This window comes from Salmo trutta, unplaced genomic scaffold (genome assembly GCF_901001165.1).
Source record: "Salmo trutta unplaced genomic scaffold, fSalTru1.1, whole genome shotgun sequence".
In the NCBI taxonomy this organism is placed as follows: Eukaryota; Metazoa; Chordata; class Actinopteri; order Salmoniformes; family Salmonidae; genus Salmo; species Salmo trutta.
The window spans coordinates 366209-384533 of NW_021822297.1; the positions used below are offsets into that span (position 1 = coordinate 366209).

Consider the following 18325-nt stretch of genomic DNA (forward strand, 5'->3'; position numbering starts at 1 on the left):
GTTGTATTCAGCATTTCACTGTAAGGTCTACTACACCTGTTGTATTCAGCATTTCACTGTGAGGTCTACTACACCTGTTGTATTCAGCATTTCACTGTAAGGTCTACTACACCTGTTGTATTCAGCATTTCACTGTTAGGTCTACACCTGTTGTATTCAGCATTTCACTGTGAGGTCTACTACACCTGTTGTATTCAGCATTTCACTGTAAGGTCTACTACACCTGTTGTATTCAGCATTTCACTGTGAGGTCTACTACACCTGTTGTATTCAGCATTTCACTGTGAGGTCTACTACACCTGTTGTATTCAGCATTTCACTGTGAGTCTACTACACTGTTGTATTCAGCATTCACTGTAAGGTCTACTACACCTGTTGTATTCAGCATTTCACTGTAAGGTCTACTACACCTGTTGTAGTCAGCATTTCACTGTGAGGTCTACTACACTGTTGTATTTCAGCATTCACTGTAAGGTCTACTACACCTGTTGTATTCAGCATTTCACTGTGAGGCCTACTACACCGTTGTATTCAGCATTTCCTGTAAGGTCTACACCTGTGTATTCAGCATTTCACTGTAAGGTCTACTACACCTGTTGTATCAGCGTTTTCACTGTGAGGTCTACTACACCTGTTGTATTCAGCATTTCACTGTGAGGTCTACTACACCTGTTGTATTCAGCATTTCACTGTGAGGTCTACTACACCTGTTGTATTCAGCATTTCACTGTAAGGTCTACTACACCTGTTGTATTCAGCATTTCACTGTAAGGTCTACTACACCTGTTGTATTCAGCATTTCACTGTGAGGTCTACTACACCTGTTGTATTCAGCATTCACTGTAAGGTCTACTACACCTGTTGTATTCAGCATTCACTGTAAGGTCTACTACACCTGTTGTATTCAGCATTTCACTGTAAGGTCTACTACACCTGTTGATTCAGCATTTCACTGTGAGGTCTACTACACCTGTTGTATTCAGCATTTCACTGTGAGGTCTACTACACCTGTTGTATTCAGCATTTGCACTGTAGGTCTACTACACCTGTTGTATTCAGCATTTCACTGTGAGGTCTACTACACCTGTTGTATTCAGCATTTCACTGTGAGGTCTACTACACCTGTTGTATTCAGCATTTCACTGTGAGGTCTACTACACCTGTTGTATTCAGCATTTCACTGTAAGGTCTACTACACCTGTTGTATTCAGCATTTCACTGTTAGGTCTACACCTGTTGTATTCAGCATTTCACTGTTAAGGTCTACTACACCTGTTGTATTCAGGCATTTCACTGTGAAGGTCTACTACACCTGTTTATTCAGCATTTCACTGTGAGGTCTACTACCTGTTGTATTCAGCATTTCACTGTGAGGTCTACTACACCTGTTGTATTCAGCATTTCACTGTGAGGGTCTACTACACCTGTTGTATTCAGCATTTTCACTGTGAGGTCTACTACACCTGTTGTATTCAGCATTTCACTGTAGGTCTACTACACCTGTGTATTCAGCATTTCACTGTAAGGTCTACTACACCTTTGTATTCAGGCATTTTCAACTGTAAGGTCTACTACACCTGTTTGTATTCAGCCTTTCACTGTGAGGTCTTACTACACCTGTTGTATTCAGCATTTCACTGTAAGGTCTACTACACCTGTTGTATTCAGCATTTCAACTGTGAGGCCTACTACACCTGTTGTATCAGGCATTTCACTGTAAGGTCTACACCTGTTGTATCAGCATTTCACTGTAGGTCTACTACACCTGTTGTATTCAGCATTTCACTGTGAGGTCTACTACAACCTGTTGTATTAGCATTTCACTGTGAGGTCTACTACAACCTGTTGTATTCAGCATTTCACTGTGAGGTCTACTACACCTGTTGTATTCAGCATTTCACTGTAAGGTCTACTACACCTGTTGTATTCAAGCATTTCACTGTAAGGTCTACTACACCTGTTTATTCAGCATTTCACTGTTGAGGTCTACTACACCTGTTGTATTCAGCATTCATGTAGGTCTACTACACACTGTTGTATTCAGCATTTCACTGTTGTATTCAGCATTTCACTGTAAGGTCTACTACACCTGTTGTATTCAGCATTTCACTGTGAGGGCTACTACACCTGTTGTATTCAGCATTTCACTGTGAGGTCTACTACACGGTTGTATTCAGCATTCACTGTGAAGGTCTACTACACCTGTTGTATTCAGCATTTCACTGTGAAGGTCTACTACACCTGTTGTATTCAGCATTTCACTGTGAGGTCCTACTACACCTGTTGTATTCAGCATTTCACTGTGAAGGTCTACTACACCTGTTGTATTCAGCATTCACTGTAAGGGTCTACTACACCTGTTGTATTCAGCATTTCACTGTGAGGTCTACTACACCTGTTGTATTCAGCATTTCACTGTGAGGTCTACTACACCTGTTGTAGTTCAGCATTTCACTGTGAAGGTCTACTACAACCTGTTGTATTCAGCATTTCACTGTGAGGTCTACTACACCTGTTTGTATTCAGCATTTCACTGTAAGGTCTACTACACTGTTGTATTCAGCATTTCACTGTAGGTCTACTACACCTGTTGTATTCAGCATTTCACTGTAAGGTCTACACCTGTTGTATTCAGCATTTCACTGTAGGTCTACTACACCTGTTGTATTCAGCATTTCACTGTGAGGTCTACTACACCTGTTGTATTCAGCATTTCACTGTAAGGTCTACTACACCTGTTGTATTCAGCATTTCACTGTGAGGTCTACTACACCTGTTGTATTCAGCATTTCACTGTGAGGTCTACTACACCTGTTGTATTCAGCATTTCACTGTGAGGTCTACTACACCTGTTGTATTCAGCATTTCACTGTGAGGTCTACTACACCTGTTGTATTCAGCATTTCACTGTGAGGTCTACTACACCTGTTGTATTCAGCATTTCACTGTAGGTCTACTACACCTGTTGTATTCAGCATTTCACTGTGAGGTCTACTACACCTGTTGTATTCAGCATTTCACTGTAAGGTCTACTACACCTGTTGTATTCAGCATTTCACTGTAGGTCTACTACACCTGTTGTATTCAGCATTTCACTGTGAGGTCTACTACACCTGTTGTATTCAGCATTTCACTGTGAGGTCTACTACACCTGTTGTATTCAGCATTTCACTGTGAGGTCTACTACACCTGTTGTATTCAGCATTTCACTGTAAGGTCTACTACACCTGTTGTATTCAGCATTTCACTGTGAGGTCTACTACACCTGTTGTATTCAGCATTTCACTGTAAGGTCTACTACACCTGTTGTATTCAGCATTTCACTGTGAGGTCTACTACACCTGTTGTATTCAGCATTTCACTGTAAGGTCTACTACACCTGTTGTATTCAGCATTTCACTGTAAGGTTTACACCTGTTGTATTCAGCATTTCACTGTAAGGTCTACTACACCTGTTGTATTCAGCATTTCACTGTAAGGTCTACTACACCTGTTGTATTCAGCATTTCACTGTAAGGTCTACTACACCTGTTGTATTCAGCATTTCACTGTGAGGTCTACTACACCTGTTGTATTCAGCATTTCACTGTGAGGTCTACACCTGTTGTATTCAGCATTTCACTGTAAGGTCTACTACACCTGTTGTATTCAGCATTTCACTGTAAGGTCTACTACACCTGTTGTATTCAGCATTTCACTGTAAGGTCTACACCTGTTGTATTCAGCATTTCACTGTAAGGTCTACACCTGTTGTATTCAGCATTTCACTGTGAGGTCTACTACACCTGTTGTATTCAGCATTTCACTGTGAGGTCTACTACACCTGTTGTATCAGCATTTCACTGTGAGGTCTACTACACCTGTTGTATTCAGCATTTCACTGTGAGGTCTACTACACCTGTTGTATTCAGCATTTCACTGTGAGGTCTACTACACCTGTTGTATTCAGCATTTCACTGTGAGGTCTACTACACCTGTTGTATTCAGCATTTCACTGTAAGGTCTACTACACCTGTTGTATTCAGCATTTCACTGTAAGGTCTACTACACCTGTTGTATTCAGCATTTCACTGTAAGGTCTACTACACCTGTTGTATTCAGCATTTCACTGTAGGGTCTACTACACCTGTTGTATTCAGCATTTCACTGTGAGGTCTACTACACCTGTTGTATTCAGCATTTCACTGTAAGGTCTACTACACCTGTTGTATTCAGCATTTCACTGTAAGGTCTACTACACCTGTTGTATTCAGCATTTCACTGTGAGGTCTACTACACCTGTTGTATTCAGCATTTCACTGTAAGGTCTACTACACCTGTTGTAATTGGCATTTCACTGTAAGGTCTACTACACCTGTTGTATTTGGCATTTCACTGTAAGGTCTACTACACCTGTTGTATTTGGCATTTCACTGTAAGGTCTACTACACCTGCTGTATTCAGCATTTCACTGTGAGGTCTACTACACCTGTTGTATTCAGCATTTCACTGTAAGGTCTACTACACCTGTTGTATTCAGCATTTCACTGTAAGGTCTACTACACCTGTTGTATTCAGCATTTCACTGTAAGGTCTACTACACCTGTTGTATTCAGCATTTCACTGTGAGGTCTACTACACCTGTTGTATTCAGCATTTCACTGTGAGGTCTACTACACCTGTTGTATTCAGCATTTCACTGTAAGGTCTACTACACCTGTTGTATTCAGCATTTCACTGTAAGGTTTACACCTGTTGTATTCAGCATTTCACTGTAAGGTCTACTACACCTGTTGTATTCAGCATTTCACTGTAAGGTCTACTACACCTGTTGTATTCAGCATTTCACTGTAAGGTCTACACCTGTTGTATTCAGCATTTCACTGTAAGGTCTACTACATCTGTTGTATTCAGCATTTCACTGTAAGGTCTACTACACCTGTTGTATTCAGCATTTCACTGTGAGGTCTACTACACCTGTTGTATTCAGCATTTCACTGTGAGGTCTACTACACCTGTTGTATCAGCATTTCACTGTGAGGTCTACTACACCTGTTGTATTCAGCATTTCACTGTAAGGTCTACTACACCTGTTGTATTCAGCATTTCACTGTAAGGTCTACTACACCTGTTGTATTCAGCATTTCACTGTAAGGTCTACTACACCTGTTGTATTCAGCATTTCACTGTGAGGTCTACTACACCTGTTGTATTCAGCATTTCACTGTAAGGTCTACTACACCTGTTGTATTCAGCATTTCACTGTAAGGTCTACTACACCTGTTGTATTCAGCATTTCACTGTAAGGTCTACTACACCTGTTGTATTTGGCATTTCACTGTAAGGTCTACTACACCTGCTGTATTCAGCATTTCACTGTGAGGTCTACTACACCTGTTGTATTCAGCATTTCACTGTGAGGTCTACTACACCTGTTGTATTCAGCATTTCACTGTGAGGTCTACTACACCTGTTGTATTCAGCATTTCACTGTAAGGTCTACTACACCTGTTGTATTCAGCATTTCACTGTGAGGTCTACTACACCTGTTGTATTCAGCGCACGTGACAAAACTACATTTTGATTTGAGTTGAATTCTGCTCTGCATGCATTATTTGGTGTTTTACGTTGTATACGGATGGGTTCTGAATTGTAAACTTGAAATCTCCTTGTTCATGGTACTGAGGGAGAGAGGGGACATGTTACTGTTAGTCATCAGCTATCCTATGGAAAGGAGGAGGGCCACAGTCTGGTTTCAGTTGTTGGGTGGTCATTTGAAATACTTGCAACACCAGAAGGTGATGGTTATCTGTAAGAGGAATGTATATGGTGGGGGTCAATTAAGGTTCAATATGATCCAGGGGCTTGGTATGTTACCGGGTAAGACAAAGGCAATCACATGGTGGTGGTCACTGATAAGGGTGGAGAGATGTGGAGTAGTGATGAATGAGGGACGAGGTCAGGTCACTGATAAGGGTGGAGAGATGTGGAGTAGTGAGGAATGAGGGACGAGGTCAGGTCACTGATAAGGGTGGAGAGATGTGGAGTAGTGAGGAATGAGGGACGAGGTCAGGTCACTGATAAGGGTGGAGAGATGTGGAGTAGTGAGGAATGGAGGTCAGGTCACTGATAAGGGTGGAGAGATGTGGAGTAGTGAGGAATGGAGGTCAGGTCACTGATAAGGGTGGAGAGATGTGGAGTAGTGAGGAATGGAGGTCAGGTCACTGATAAGGGTGGAGAGATGTGGAGTAGTGAGGAATGAGGGACGAGGTCAGGTCACTGATAAGGGTGGAGAGATGTGGAGTAGTGAGGAATGGAGGTCAGGTCACTGATAAGGGTGGAGAGATGTGGAGTAGGGAGGAATGAGGGACGAGGTCAGGTCACTGATAAGGGTGGAGAGATGTGGAGTAGTGAGGAATGGAGGTCAGGTCACTGATAAGGGTGGAGAGATGTGGAGTAGTGAGGAATGGAGGACGAGGTCAGGTCACTGATAAGGGTGGAGAGATGTGGAGTAGTGAGGAATGAGGGACGAGGTCAGGTCACTGATAAGGGTGGAGAGCTGTGGAGTAGTGAGGAATGAGGGACGAGGTCAGGTCACTGATAAGGGTGGAGAGATGTGGAGTAGTGAGGAATGGAGGTCAGGTCACTGATAAGGGTGGAGAGATGTGGAGTAGTGAGGAATGAGGGACGAGGTCAGGTCACTGATAAGGGTGGAGAGATGTGGAGTAGTGAGGAATGAGGGACGAGGTCAGGTCACTGATAAGGGTGGAGAGATGTGGAGTAGTGATGAATGAGGGACGAGGTCAGGTCACTGATAAGGGTGGAGAGATGTGGAGTAGTGAGGAATGAGGGACGAGGTCAGGTCACTGATAAGGGTGGAGAGATGTGGAGTAGGGAGGAATGGGGGACGAGGTCAGGTCACTGATAAGGGTGGAGAGCTGTGGAGTAGTGAGGAATGGGGGCCGAGGTCAGGTCACATTAAGGGAGAAGGAACAGTTTATTACCCAGATAAATTAACTTCCTGCCTTGCAACAAAGACATAATGTTTAGAGAGAAGAGGAGGACACTTCCCCTTAAGTGGGGTCTGTATACTAGTGCTGCTGAGAACATGTCTCTGTTCAGCTGTCTGACCCGTTGGGTGAATAAACTTGGTCTGAGCTTTTCATAGTTGTCAGGAAGTTTCTCCTCTGTTTATTTACAACCTCACAATACGGAAGATATTTCTTTGCAGAATTCTGCATGCAAATACTCAATTTGGTGTTTGTCCCATTTTGTGAATTCTTGGTTGGTGAGCGGGACCCCAGACCTCTCAACCATAGAGGGGAAGTGTTTCCTGAGACAGCGGTCATTAGGCTGATAGTATAGTTTATTAAAAACTAAATGTGAATTCACAGGGAGGAAGACTGCCAAGGCATAACAGTGAGCCTTGTTAACACTGATCAAGGGAGAGATACTAAAATGGAACCTCTATACAGAGAATACAAACCCCTTCCTCTAGAACTGAGGGTCCCAAGCTGCTTTCTTGGTCAGGTCTCCCCTTGAAAGAGGTCAGTTGACCTCAAATGGGCCGAACTGGTTAAATAATACAAATGTAAAAACCCTCATATTGTGTTACTACCTATGAACTTTGACCTCTCACCTTGACGACCTCACCTCCCTCGACCTTCATCAGCTGTCGGAGGTTCTGTTGTAGCAGGCTGGTGTTGGAGCGCCACTTCAGCAGGCCCAACAGATCCACTATACGAGACATAACAAACAGAAGAGAGGAAAGACAGATGTTATTTCACCTTTACTCCTGTCTAACTGTGATTTACAATGACAGCCCGGCTTTTAGAGGGAAGATGTCAGCTCTACTCAACAACATCTGAGACAAACCTTGTAGATTGGACTGAATGAGAGGAACAGGAAGACAGGTTTCTACACCAGATGGTTTCTACACCAGATGGTTTCTACACCAGATGGTTTCTACACCAGATGGTTTCTACACCAGATGGTTTCTACACCAGATGGTTTCTACACCAGATGGTTTCTACACCAGATGGTTTCTACACCAGATGGTTTCTACACCAGATGGTTTCTACACTAGATGGTTTCTACACTAGATGGTTTATACACCAGATGGTTTCTACACCAGATGGTTTCTACACCAGATGGTTTCTACACCAGATGGTTTCTACACCAGATGGTTTCTACACCAGATGGTTTCTACACCAGATGGTTTCTACACTAGATGGTTTCTACACCAGATGGTTTCTACACCAGATGGTTTCTACACCAGATGGTTTCTACACCAGATGGTTTCTACACCAGATGGTTTCTACACCAGATGGTTTCTACACCAGATGGTTTCTACACTAGATGGTTTATACACACTAGATGGTTTATACACACTAGACGGTTTCTACACCAGATGGTTTATACACTAGATGGTTTCTACACCAGATGGTTTCTACACTAGATGGTTTCTACACCAGCTGGTTTCTACACCAGATGGTTTCTACACTAGATGGTTTCTACACCAGATGGTTTCTACACCAGATGGTTTCTACACCAGATGGTTTCTACACCAGATGGTTTCTACACCAGATGGTTTCTACACCAGATGGTTTCTACACCAGATGGTTTCTACACCAGATGGTTTCTACACCAGATGGTTTCTACACTAGATGGTTTCTACACTAGATGGTTTCTACACCAGATGGTTTCTAGATGGTTTCTACACCAGATGGTTTATACACCAGATGGTTTATACACTAGGTGGTTTCTACACTAGATGGTTTCTACACCAGATGGTTTCTAGATGGTTTATACACCAGATGGTTTATACACCAGATGGTTTCTACACTAGATGGTTTATATACACTAGATGGTTTCTACACCAGATGGTTTATACACCAGATGGTTTATACACTAGATGGTTTCTACACCAGATGGGTGATGAAGATAGTCATTAGCATGACTCCCCCAGTATGTCTCAGTTAGTTTGAAATAAAACATGTTTTATCAAAATGTCCGCCAAAGTGTGTTCAGAATCCCCATTACAATGAAGTGTAAAATCTCAAGGAAGATGAATTAATTGTGGATATGATTAGACAGGCAGGCAGACAGGCAGACAAGCAGACAGACAGACAAGCAGACAGACAGAAGCAGACAGACAAGCAGACAGACAAGCAGACAAGCAGGCAAGCAGACAGACAAGCAGGCAAGCAGACAGACAAGCAGGCAAGCAGACAGACAAGCAGGCAAGCAGACAGACAAGCAGACAAGCAGGCAAGCAGACAGGCAGACAGGCAGACAGACAGGCAGGCAGGCAGGCAGGCAGGCAGGCAGGCAGACAGACAGACAGACAGACAGGCAGACAGGCATACAGGCATACAGGCAGTCCACCTTGGTGGGATTAGACAATCTGTGGGTCTTGTTAAAACATTCATCTCTATGTATTAAGCTGTGTTATGTTGAAGACTCGTTGGCATCACTCAGGACAATCTGTGGCTCTTGAGACCATAATGAATTCAGATACAGATGGAACCAGAGAGGAGAGATGGAGAGTCGTTGCATAGCATTGTATTGAATGAATGAAATCATAAAGGTAAAAGGAAGTGAACAGTATTCTCTGTTTTAGATGGAGGAGTCCATCACATACTGGGCTGGAGGAGACATCTATCTAGTCAGTGATGGAGACTGAGTCCACCCACTGTTGAAAGCACTGCTGTAGCCTACTCTCTCTCAAAGCAGGAGAAAGCAATGTGGCCCTGACAGGCTGTTGATCCAGTCCCCTGATCCAGTCCCCTGATCCAGTCTTGTCTGGATCTTATCCAGAGACTTACAGTAGTGAGTCATTTAGCAGACCCTCTTATCCAGAGAGACTTACAGTAGTGAGTCATTTAGCAGACCCTCTTATCCAGAGACTTACAGTAGTGAGTCATTTAGCAGACCCTCTTATCCAGAGAGACTTACAGTAGTGAGTCATTTAGCAGACCCTCTTATCCAGAGAGACTTACAGTAGTGAGTCATTTAGCAGACCCTCTTATCCAGAGACTTACAGTAGTGAGTCATTTAGCAGACCCTCTTATCCAGAGAGACTTACAGTAGTGAGTCATTTAGCAGACCCTCTTATCCAGAGAGACTTACAGTAGTGAGTCATTTAGCAGACCCTCTTATCCAGAGAGACTTACAGTAGTGAGTCATTTAGCAGACCCTCTTATCCAGAGCCACTACAGTAGTGAGTCATTTAGCAGACCCTCTTATCCAGAGAGACTTACAGTAATGAGTCAGACATATTCATACTGGTCCCCGGTGGGAATCAAACCCACAACCCTGTCGTTGCAAGCTCCATGCTCTACCAACTGTACCATAAGGGACCCCCCCCCCTCCTCATCTTCCTCCTCTTCTCTGTCTGTAACTGAGCCAATCAAGCCTCTGGACACTGAAGGTGATAAATACCCATCTACCAGGGCCCTGACAACCTATCAGGATTCAGTCCTCTGGTCTTATTTAAAAAGGCCTCGCCAGGAGGTAGAAATCTGGAAACCTGCAGCGCCAACACTCAGCAACAATCAGCAAGACAAATGACATGAGATGAGAATAAATCATCAAGCAGCCAGCGTGAGAGTGAGGTGGATGAGGAGAGGAGAGGAGAGGGACTCAGCCAGCAGAGGGGAGAGGGAGGTGGATGAGGAGGAGAGGGACTCAGCCAGCAGAGGGGAGAGGGAGGTGGATGAGGAGAGGAGAGGAGAGGGACTCAGCCAGCAGAGGGGAGAGGGAGGTGGATGAGGAGAGGAGAGGGACTCAGCCAGCAGAGGGGAGAGGGAGGTGGATGAGGAGAGGAGAGGAGAGGGACTCAGCCAGCAGGGGGGAGAGGGAGGTGGATGAGGAGGAGAGGGACTCAGCCAGCAGGGGGGAGAGGGAGGTGGATGAGGAGAGGAGAGGAGAGGGACTCAGCCAGCAGAGGGGAGAGGGAGGTGGATGAGGAGAGGAGAGGAGAGGGACTCAGCCAGCAGAGGGGAGAGGGAGGTGGATGAGGAGGAGAGGGACTCAGCCAGCAGGGGGGAGAGGGAGGTGGATGAGGAGAGGAGAGGAGAGGGACTCAGCCAGCAGGGGGGAGAGGGAGGTGGATGAGGAGGAGAGGGACTCAGCCAGCAGGGGGGAGAGGGAGGTGGATGAGGAAAGGAGAGGAGAGGGACTCAGCCAGCAGAGGGGAGAGGGAGGTGGATGAGGAGAGGAGAGGAGAGGGACTCAGCCAGCAGAGGGGAGAGGGAGGTGGAAAGGAGAGGAGAGCAGAGGGACTCAGCCAGCAGAGGGGAGAGTGAGGTGGATGAGGAGAGGAGAGGAGAGGAGAGGGACTCAGCCAGCAGAGGGGAGAGGGAGGTGGATGAGGAGAGGAGAGGAGAGGGACTCAGCCAGCAGAGGGGAGAGTGAGGTGGAAAGGAGAGGAGAGGAGAGGGACTCAGCCAGCAGAGGGGAGAGTGAGGTGGAAAGGAGAGGAGAGGAGAGGGACTCAGCCAGCAGAGGGGAGAGTGAGGTGGATGAGGAGAGGAGAGGAGAGGAGAGGAGAGGAGAGGAGAGGAGAGGGGCTCAGCCAGCAGAGGGGAGAGTGAGGTGGAAAGGAGAGGAGAGGAGAGGGACTCAGCCAGCAGAGGGGAGAGTGAGGTGGATGAGGAGAGCAGAGGGACTCAGCCAGCAGGGGGGAGAGGGAGGTGGAAAGGAGAGGAGAGGGACTCAGCCAGCAGAGGGGAGAGTGAGGTGGATGAGGAGAGGAGAGGAGAGGAGAGGGACTCAGCCAGCAGAGGGGAGAGTGAGGTAGATGAGGAGGAGAGGGACTCAGCCAGCAGGGGGGAGAGGGAGGTGGATGAGGAGAGGAGAGGGGCTCAGCCAGCAGGGGGGAGAGGGAGGTGGATGAGGAGAGGAGAGGGGCTCAGCCAGCAGGGGGGAGAGGGAGGTAGATGAGGAGAGGAGAGGAGAGGGACTCAGCCAGCAGAGGGGAGAGGGAGGTAGATGAGGAGAGGAGAGGAGAGGGACTCAGCCAGCAGGGGGGAGAGGGAGGTAGATGAGGAGGAGAGGGACTCAGCCAGCAGGGGGGAGAGGGAGGTGGATGAGGAGAGGGACTCAGCCAGCAGGGGGGAGAGGGAGGTGGATGAGGAGAGGAGAGGGACTCAGCCAGCAGGGGGGGAGAGGGAGGTGGATGAGGAGGAGAGGGACTCAGCCAGCAGAGGGGAGAGGGAGGTGGATGAGGAGAGGGACTCAGCCAGCAGGGGGGAGAGGGAGGTGGATGAGGAGAGGAGAGGGACTCAGCCAGCAGGGGGGAGAGGGAGGTGGATGAGGAGATGGGCTCAGCCAGCAGGGGGGAGAGGGAGGTGGATGAGGAGGAGAGGGACTCAGCCAGCAGGGGGGAGAGGGAGGTGGATGAGGAGGAGAGGGACTCAGCCAGCAGGGGGGAGAGGGAGGTAGATGAGGAGGAGAGGGACTCAGCCAGCAGGGGGGAGAGGGAGGTAGATGAGGAGGAGAGGGACTCAGCCAGCAGGGGGGAGAGGGAGGTAGATGAGGAGGAGAGGGACTCAACCAGCAGGGGGGAGAGGGAGGTGGATGAGGAGAGGAGAGGGGCTCAGCCAGCAGGGGGGAGAGGGAGGTGGATGAGGAGGAGAGGGACTCAGCCAGCAGGGGGGAGAGGGAGGTGGATGAGGAGAGGAGAGGGGCTCAGCCAGCAGGGGGGAGAGGGAGGTGGATGAGGAGAGGAGAGGGACTCAGCCAGCAGAGGGGAGAGGGAGATGGATGAGGAGAGGGACTCAGCCAGCAGGGGGGAGAGGGAGGTGGATGAGGAGAGGGACTCAGCCAGCAGGGGGGAGAGGGAGGTGGATGAGGAGAGGGACTCAGCCAGCAGGGGGGGGAGGGAGGTGGATGAGGAGAGGGACTCAGCCAGCAGGGGGGAGAGGGAGGGGGATGAGGAGAGGGACTCAGCCAGCAGGGGGGAGAGGGAGGTGGATGAGGAGAGGAGAGGGACTCAGCCAGCAGGGGGAGAGGGAGATGGATGAGGAGAGGAGAGGGGCTCAGCCAGCAGGGGAGAGGGAGGTGGATGAGGAGAGGGACTCAGCCAGCAGAGGGGAGAGGGAGGGTGGATGAGGAGAGGGACTCAGCCAGCAGGGGGGAGAGGGAGGTAGATGAGGAGAGGGACTCAGCCAGCAGGGGGGAAAGGGAGGTGGATGAGGAGAGGAGAGGAGAGGGGCTCAGCCAGCAGAGGGGAGAGGGAGGTGGATGAGGAGGAGAGGGACTCAGCCAGCAGGGGGGAGAGGGAGGTGGATGAGGAGAGGAGAGGGACTCAGCCAGCAGGGGGGAGAGGGAGGGGGATGAGGAGAGGGACTCAGCCAGCAGGGGGGAGAGGGAGGTGGATGAGGAGAGGGAGAGGGACTCAGCCAGCAGGGGGGAGAGGGAGGGGGATGAGGAGAGCAGAGGGGCTCCACAAGGCTCCAACGTCTGTTATTCTGACCAATACAAGTAGAGAGGAGGCACAGCAGATGATCTCCCAGGCCATTTCATCTCTCTAGTTCTCAAGCTGTCCTCCTGCCTGAGACAAAGTCTCACGACGGCAGAGCCAACACCCTGGGAAGAGAACAGACCACAGCCACTTCTCTTCACCTCACCAATACTGTCAGCTCTCAGGGCTGGCGGACACATAACTCTAGCTTCATTAAAAGGAGAGTTTCATCTCAGATGGAAAGAGGCTTGGGACTCTGGGATATCCGTGAAGCTGTCTGGCTGTCCACAGGGAACCACATTAAAGATATTAAAACTGAGATGAGGTAGAGGAAACCACTAGTAACGCTTCCATTAACATCAATGAAATGGGGGGAGGAAGGAGGGTGTGTAATATAGTAGGGGGGAGGATGGAGGGTGTGTAATATAGTAGGGGGGAGGGTGGAGGGTGTGTAATATAGTATGGGAGAGAATGGAGGGTGTGTAATACAGTAGGGGGGGAGGGGGGAGGGTGTGTAATACAGTAGGGGGGAGGATGGAGGGTGTGTAATACAGTAGGGGGAAGGTGGAGGGTGTGTAATATAGTAGGGGGAGGGTGGAGGGTGTGTAATATAGTAGGGGGGAGGGTGGAGGGTGTGTAAATATAGTAGGGGGGAGGATGAAGGGTGTGTAATATAGTAGGGGGGGAGGATGGAGGGTGTGTAATACAGTAGGGGGAGGATGGAGGGTGTGTAGTAGGGGGAGGATGGAGGGTGTGTAATACAGTAGGGGAGGATGGAGGGTGTGTAATACAGTAGGGGGGAGGATGGAGGGTGTGTAATATAGTAGGGGGAGGATGGAGGGTGTGTAATATAGTAGGGGGGAGGATGGAGGGTGTGTAATACAGTAGGGGGAGGGTGGAGGGTGTGTAATACAGTAGGGGGAGGATGGAGGTGTGTAATACAGTAGGGGGAGGGTGGAGGGTGTGTAATACAGTAGGGGGAGGATGGAGGGTGTGTAATATAGTAGGGGGGAGGATGGAGGGTGTGTAATATAGTAGGGGGGAGGATGGAGGGTGTGTAATATAGTAGGGGGAGGATGGAGGGTGTGTAATACAGTAGGGGAGGGGGGGGGGGTGTAATACATAGGGGGGGAGGGGGGGAGGGTTACTCTGTAGGGAGGATGGAGGGTTGTGTAATATAGTAGGGGGTGAGGATGGAGGGTGTGTAATACAGTAGGGGGGAGGGAGAGGGTGTGTAATACAGTAGGGGGGGGTGTGGGAGGGTGGTGTAACTCTAGTAGGGGAGGATGGAGGGGTTGTGTAATACTAGTCGGGGGGTAGGCTGGAGGGGTGTAATACAGTAGGGGGGAGGATGGGAGGGTGTGTAATTTACAAGTAGGGGAGAGGATGGAGGGCTGTGTAATACAGTAGGGGAGGAGGAGGTCGTGTATTATATCAGTAGGGAGGGGAGGATGGGAGGGTGTTGTAATACTAGTAGGGGGAGGCTGGAAGGGTGTGTATATACAGTAGGGAGGAGGATGGAGGTGTGTATACTAGTAGGGGGAGGATGGAGGGTGTGTTAATACTAGTAGGGGGGAGGATGGAGGGTGTGTAATATAGTAGGGGGGGAGGATGGAGGGTGTGTAATATAGTAGGGGGTGGAGGGTGTGTAATACAGTAGGGGGGAGGATGGAGGGTGTGTAATATAGTAGGGGGAGGGGGGGAGGGTGTAATATAGTAGGGGGGAGGATGGGGGTGTGTAATATAGTAGGGGGGAGGATGGAGGGTGTGTAATATAGTAGGGGGGAGGATGGAGGGTGTGTAATATAGTAGGGGGAGGATGGAGGGTGTGTAATACAGTAGGGGGAGGATGGAGGGTGTGTAATATAGTAGGGGGGAGGATGGAGGGTGTGTAATATAGTAGGGGGGAGGATGGAGGGTGTGTAATACAGTAGGGGGGAGGATGGAGGGTGTGTAATATAGTAGGGGGGAGGATGGAGGGTGTGTAATATAGTAGGGGGGAGGTGGAGGGTGTGTAATATAGTAGGGGGAGGATGGAGGGTGTAATATAGTAGGGGGGAGGGGGGGAGGGTGTGTAATATAGTAGGGGGGAGGGTGGAGGGTGTGTAATATAGTAGGGGGAGGATGGAGGGTGTGTAATATAGTAGGGGGGAGGGGGGAGGGTGTGTAATATAGTAGGGGGGAGGATGGAGGGTGTGTAACTAGCAGGGGGGGGGGGATGGAGGGTGTGTAATACAGTAGGGGGGAGAGGATGGAGGGTGTGTGTGTAATATAGTAGGGGGGGGAGGATGGAGGGTGTGTAATATAGTAGGGGGAGGGTGTGTAATACAGTAGGGGGAGGTGGAGGGTGTGTAAGATGTAGGGGGGAGGATGGAGGGTGGTATTGTGTAATATAGTAGGGCGGGAGGATGGAGGGTGTGTAATAATACAGTAGGGGGAGGGGAGGGGGGGGGGGGTGTAATATAGTAGGGGGGAGGATGGAGGGTGTGTAATATAGTAGGGGGGGCGGATGGAGGGTGTGTAATATAGTAGGGGGGAGGATGGAGGGTGTGTAATATAGTAGGGGGGAGGGTGGAGGGTGTGTAATATAGTAGGGGGAGGATGGAGGGTGTGTAATATAGTAGGGGGGAGGTGGGGGGGTGTGTAGTAATTAGTAGGGGGGAGGATGGAGGCGTGTGTAAATAATACAGTCAGTAGGGGGAGGATGGAGGGTGTGTAATACAGTGGGGGGAGGATGGAGGGTGTGTAATACAGTAGGGGGGAGGATGGAGGGTGTGTAATACAGTGGGGGGGAGGAGGTGTGTGGTGTGTAATATAGTAGGGGGGGAGGATGGAGGGTGTAATATATAGGGGGGAGGGTGTGTAATACAGTAGGGGGAGGATGGAGGGTGTGTAATACAGTAGGGGGGAGGGGGGAGGGTGTGTAATACAGTAGGGGGGAGGGTGTGTAATATAGTAGGGGGGAAGATGGAGGGTGTGTAATACAGTAGGGGGGAGGATGGAGGGTGTGTAATACAGTAGGGGAGGGGGGAGGGTGTGTAATATAGTAGGGGGGAGGGGGGAGGGTGTGTAATACAGTAGGGGGAGGGGGGAGGTGTGGAATACAGTAGGGGGGGAGGGGGGGGGGTGTGTAATACAGTAGGGGGAGGATGGAGGGTGTGTAATACAGTAGGGGGGAGGATGGAGGGTGTGTAATACAGTAGGGGGGGGGGGGGATGGAGGGTGTGTAATACAGTAGGGGGGGGGTGTGTAATACAGTAGGGGGGCAGGGGGGAGGGTGTGTAATACAGTAGGGGGAGGGGGAGGGTGTGTAATACAGTAGGGGGAAGGGGGGGAGGGTGTGTAATACAGTAGGGGGAGGGTGTGTAATACAGTAGGGGGAGGATGGAGGGTGTGTAATACAGTAGGGGGGAGGGGGGAGGGTGTGTAATACAGTAGGGGGAGAGGGTGTGTAATACAGTAGGGGGGGAGGGGAGGGTGTGTAATACAGTAGGGGGAAGGGGGGAGGGTGTGTAATACAGTAGGGGGGAGGGTGTGTAATACAGTAGGGGGAGGATGGAGGGTGTGTAATACAGTAGGGGGGAGGGTGTGTAATACAGTAGGGGGGAGGGTGTGTAATACAGTACGGGGGGAGGGGGAGGGTGTGTAATACAGTAGGGGGGAGGGTGTGTAATACATTAGGGGGGAGGGTGTGTAATACAGTAGGGGGGAGGGGGGAGGGTGTGTAATACAGTAGGGGGGAGGGGGGGAGGGTGTGTAATACAGTAGGGGGAGGATGGAGGGTGTGTAATACAGTAGGGGGAGGATGGAGGGTGTGTAATACAGTAGGGGGGAGGGGGGAGGGTGTGTAATACAGTAGGGGGGAGGGTGTGTAATACAGTAGGAGTGTGTGTAATACAGTAGGGGAGGATGGAGGGTGTGTAATATAGTAGGGGGGAGGATGGAGGGTGTGTAATACAGTAGGGGGGAGGGGGGAGGGTGGTAATACAGTAGGGGGGGAGGGTGTGTAATACAGTAGGGGGGAGGGTGTGTAATACAGTAGGGGGAGGGTGGAGGGTGTGTAATACAGTAGGGGGGAGGGTGTGTAATACAGTAGGGGGGAGGGTGTGTAATACAGTAGGGGGGGGGGTGTGTAATACAGTAGGGGGGAGGGTGTGTAATACAGTAGGGGGGAGGGTGTGTAATACAGTAGGGGGGAGGGTGTGTAATACAGTAGGGGGGAGGGTGTGTAATACAGTAGGGGGGGAGGGTGTGTAATACAGTAGGGGGGAGGGTGTGTAATACAGTAGGGGGAGGGTGTGTAATACAGTAGGGGGGGAGGGTGTGTAATACAGTAGGGGGGGAGGGTGTGTAATACAGTAGGGGGGAGGGTGTGGTGTAATACAGTAGGGGGGGAGGGTGTGTAATACAGTAGGGGGGGGGGGTGTTTAATACAGTAGGGGGGAGGGTGTGTAATACAGTAGGAGTGTGTGTAATACAGTAGGGGGGAGGGTGTGTAATACAGTACGGGGGAGGGTGTGTAATACAGTAGGAGTGTGTGTAATACAGTAGGGGGGGAGGGTGTGTAATCCAGTAGGGGGAGGGGGGTGTAATACAGTAGGAGTGTGTGTAATACAGTAGGTGGGAGGGTGTGTAATACAGTAGGGGGGAGGGTGTGTAATACAGTAGGAGTGTGTGTAATACAGTAGGGGGGCGGGTGTGTAATACAGTAGGGGGGGGAGGGTGTAACGGGGTGTGTAATACAGTAGGGGGGAGGGTGTGTAATACAGTAGGGGGGAGGGTGTGTAATACAGTAGGAGTGTGTGTAATACAGTAGGGGGAGGGTGTGTAATACAGTAGGGGGGAGGGTGGTGTAATACAGTAGGGGGGAGGGTGTGT

The 18325-nt window shown here is 49.5% G+C and overlaps 1 protein-coding gene across 1 annotated transcript in view; it reads right to left on the reverse strand.

Moving 5' to 3' along the window:
* The window catches only part of LOC115181565 (dedicator of cytokinesis protein 1-like), a 196669-nt gene that overhangs the window by 62911 nt on the left and 115433 nt on the right, over positions 1-18325 (reverse strand). The window contains exon 18 of the mRNA XM_029743459.1: positions 7619-7716. Within this exon, the coding sequence (XP_029599319.1) occupies positions 7619-7716 (98 nt within the window). The remainder of the gene's footprint in view (positions 1-7618; positions 7717-18325) is intronic.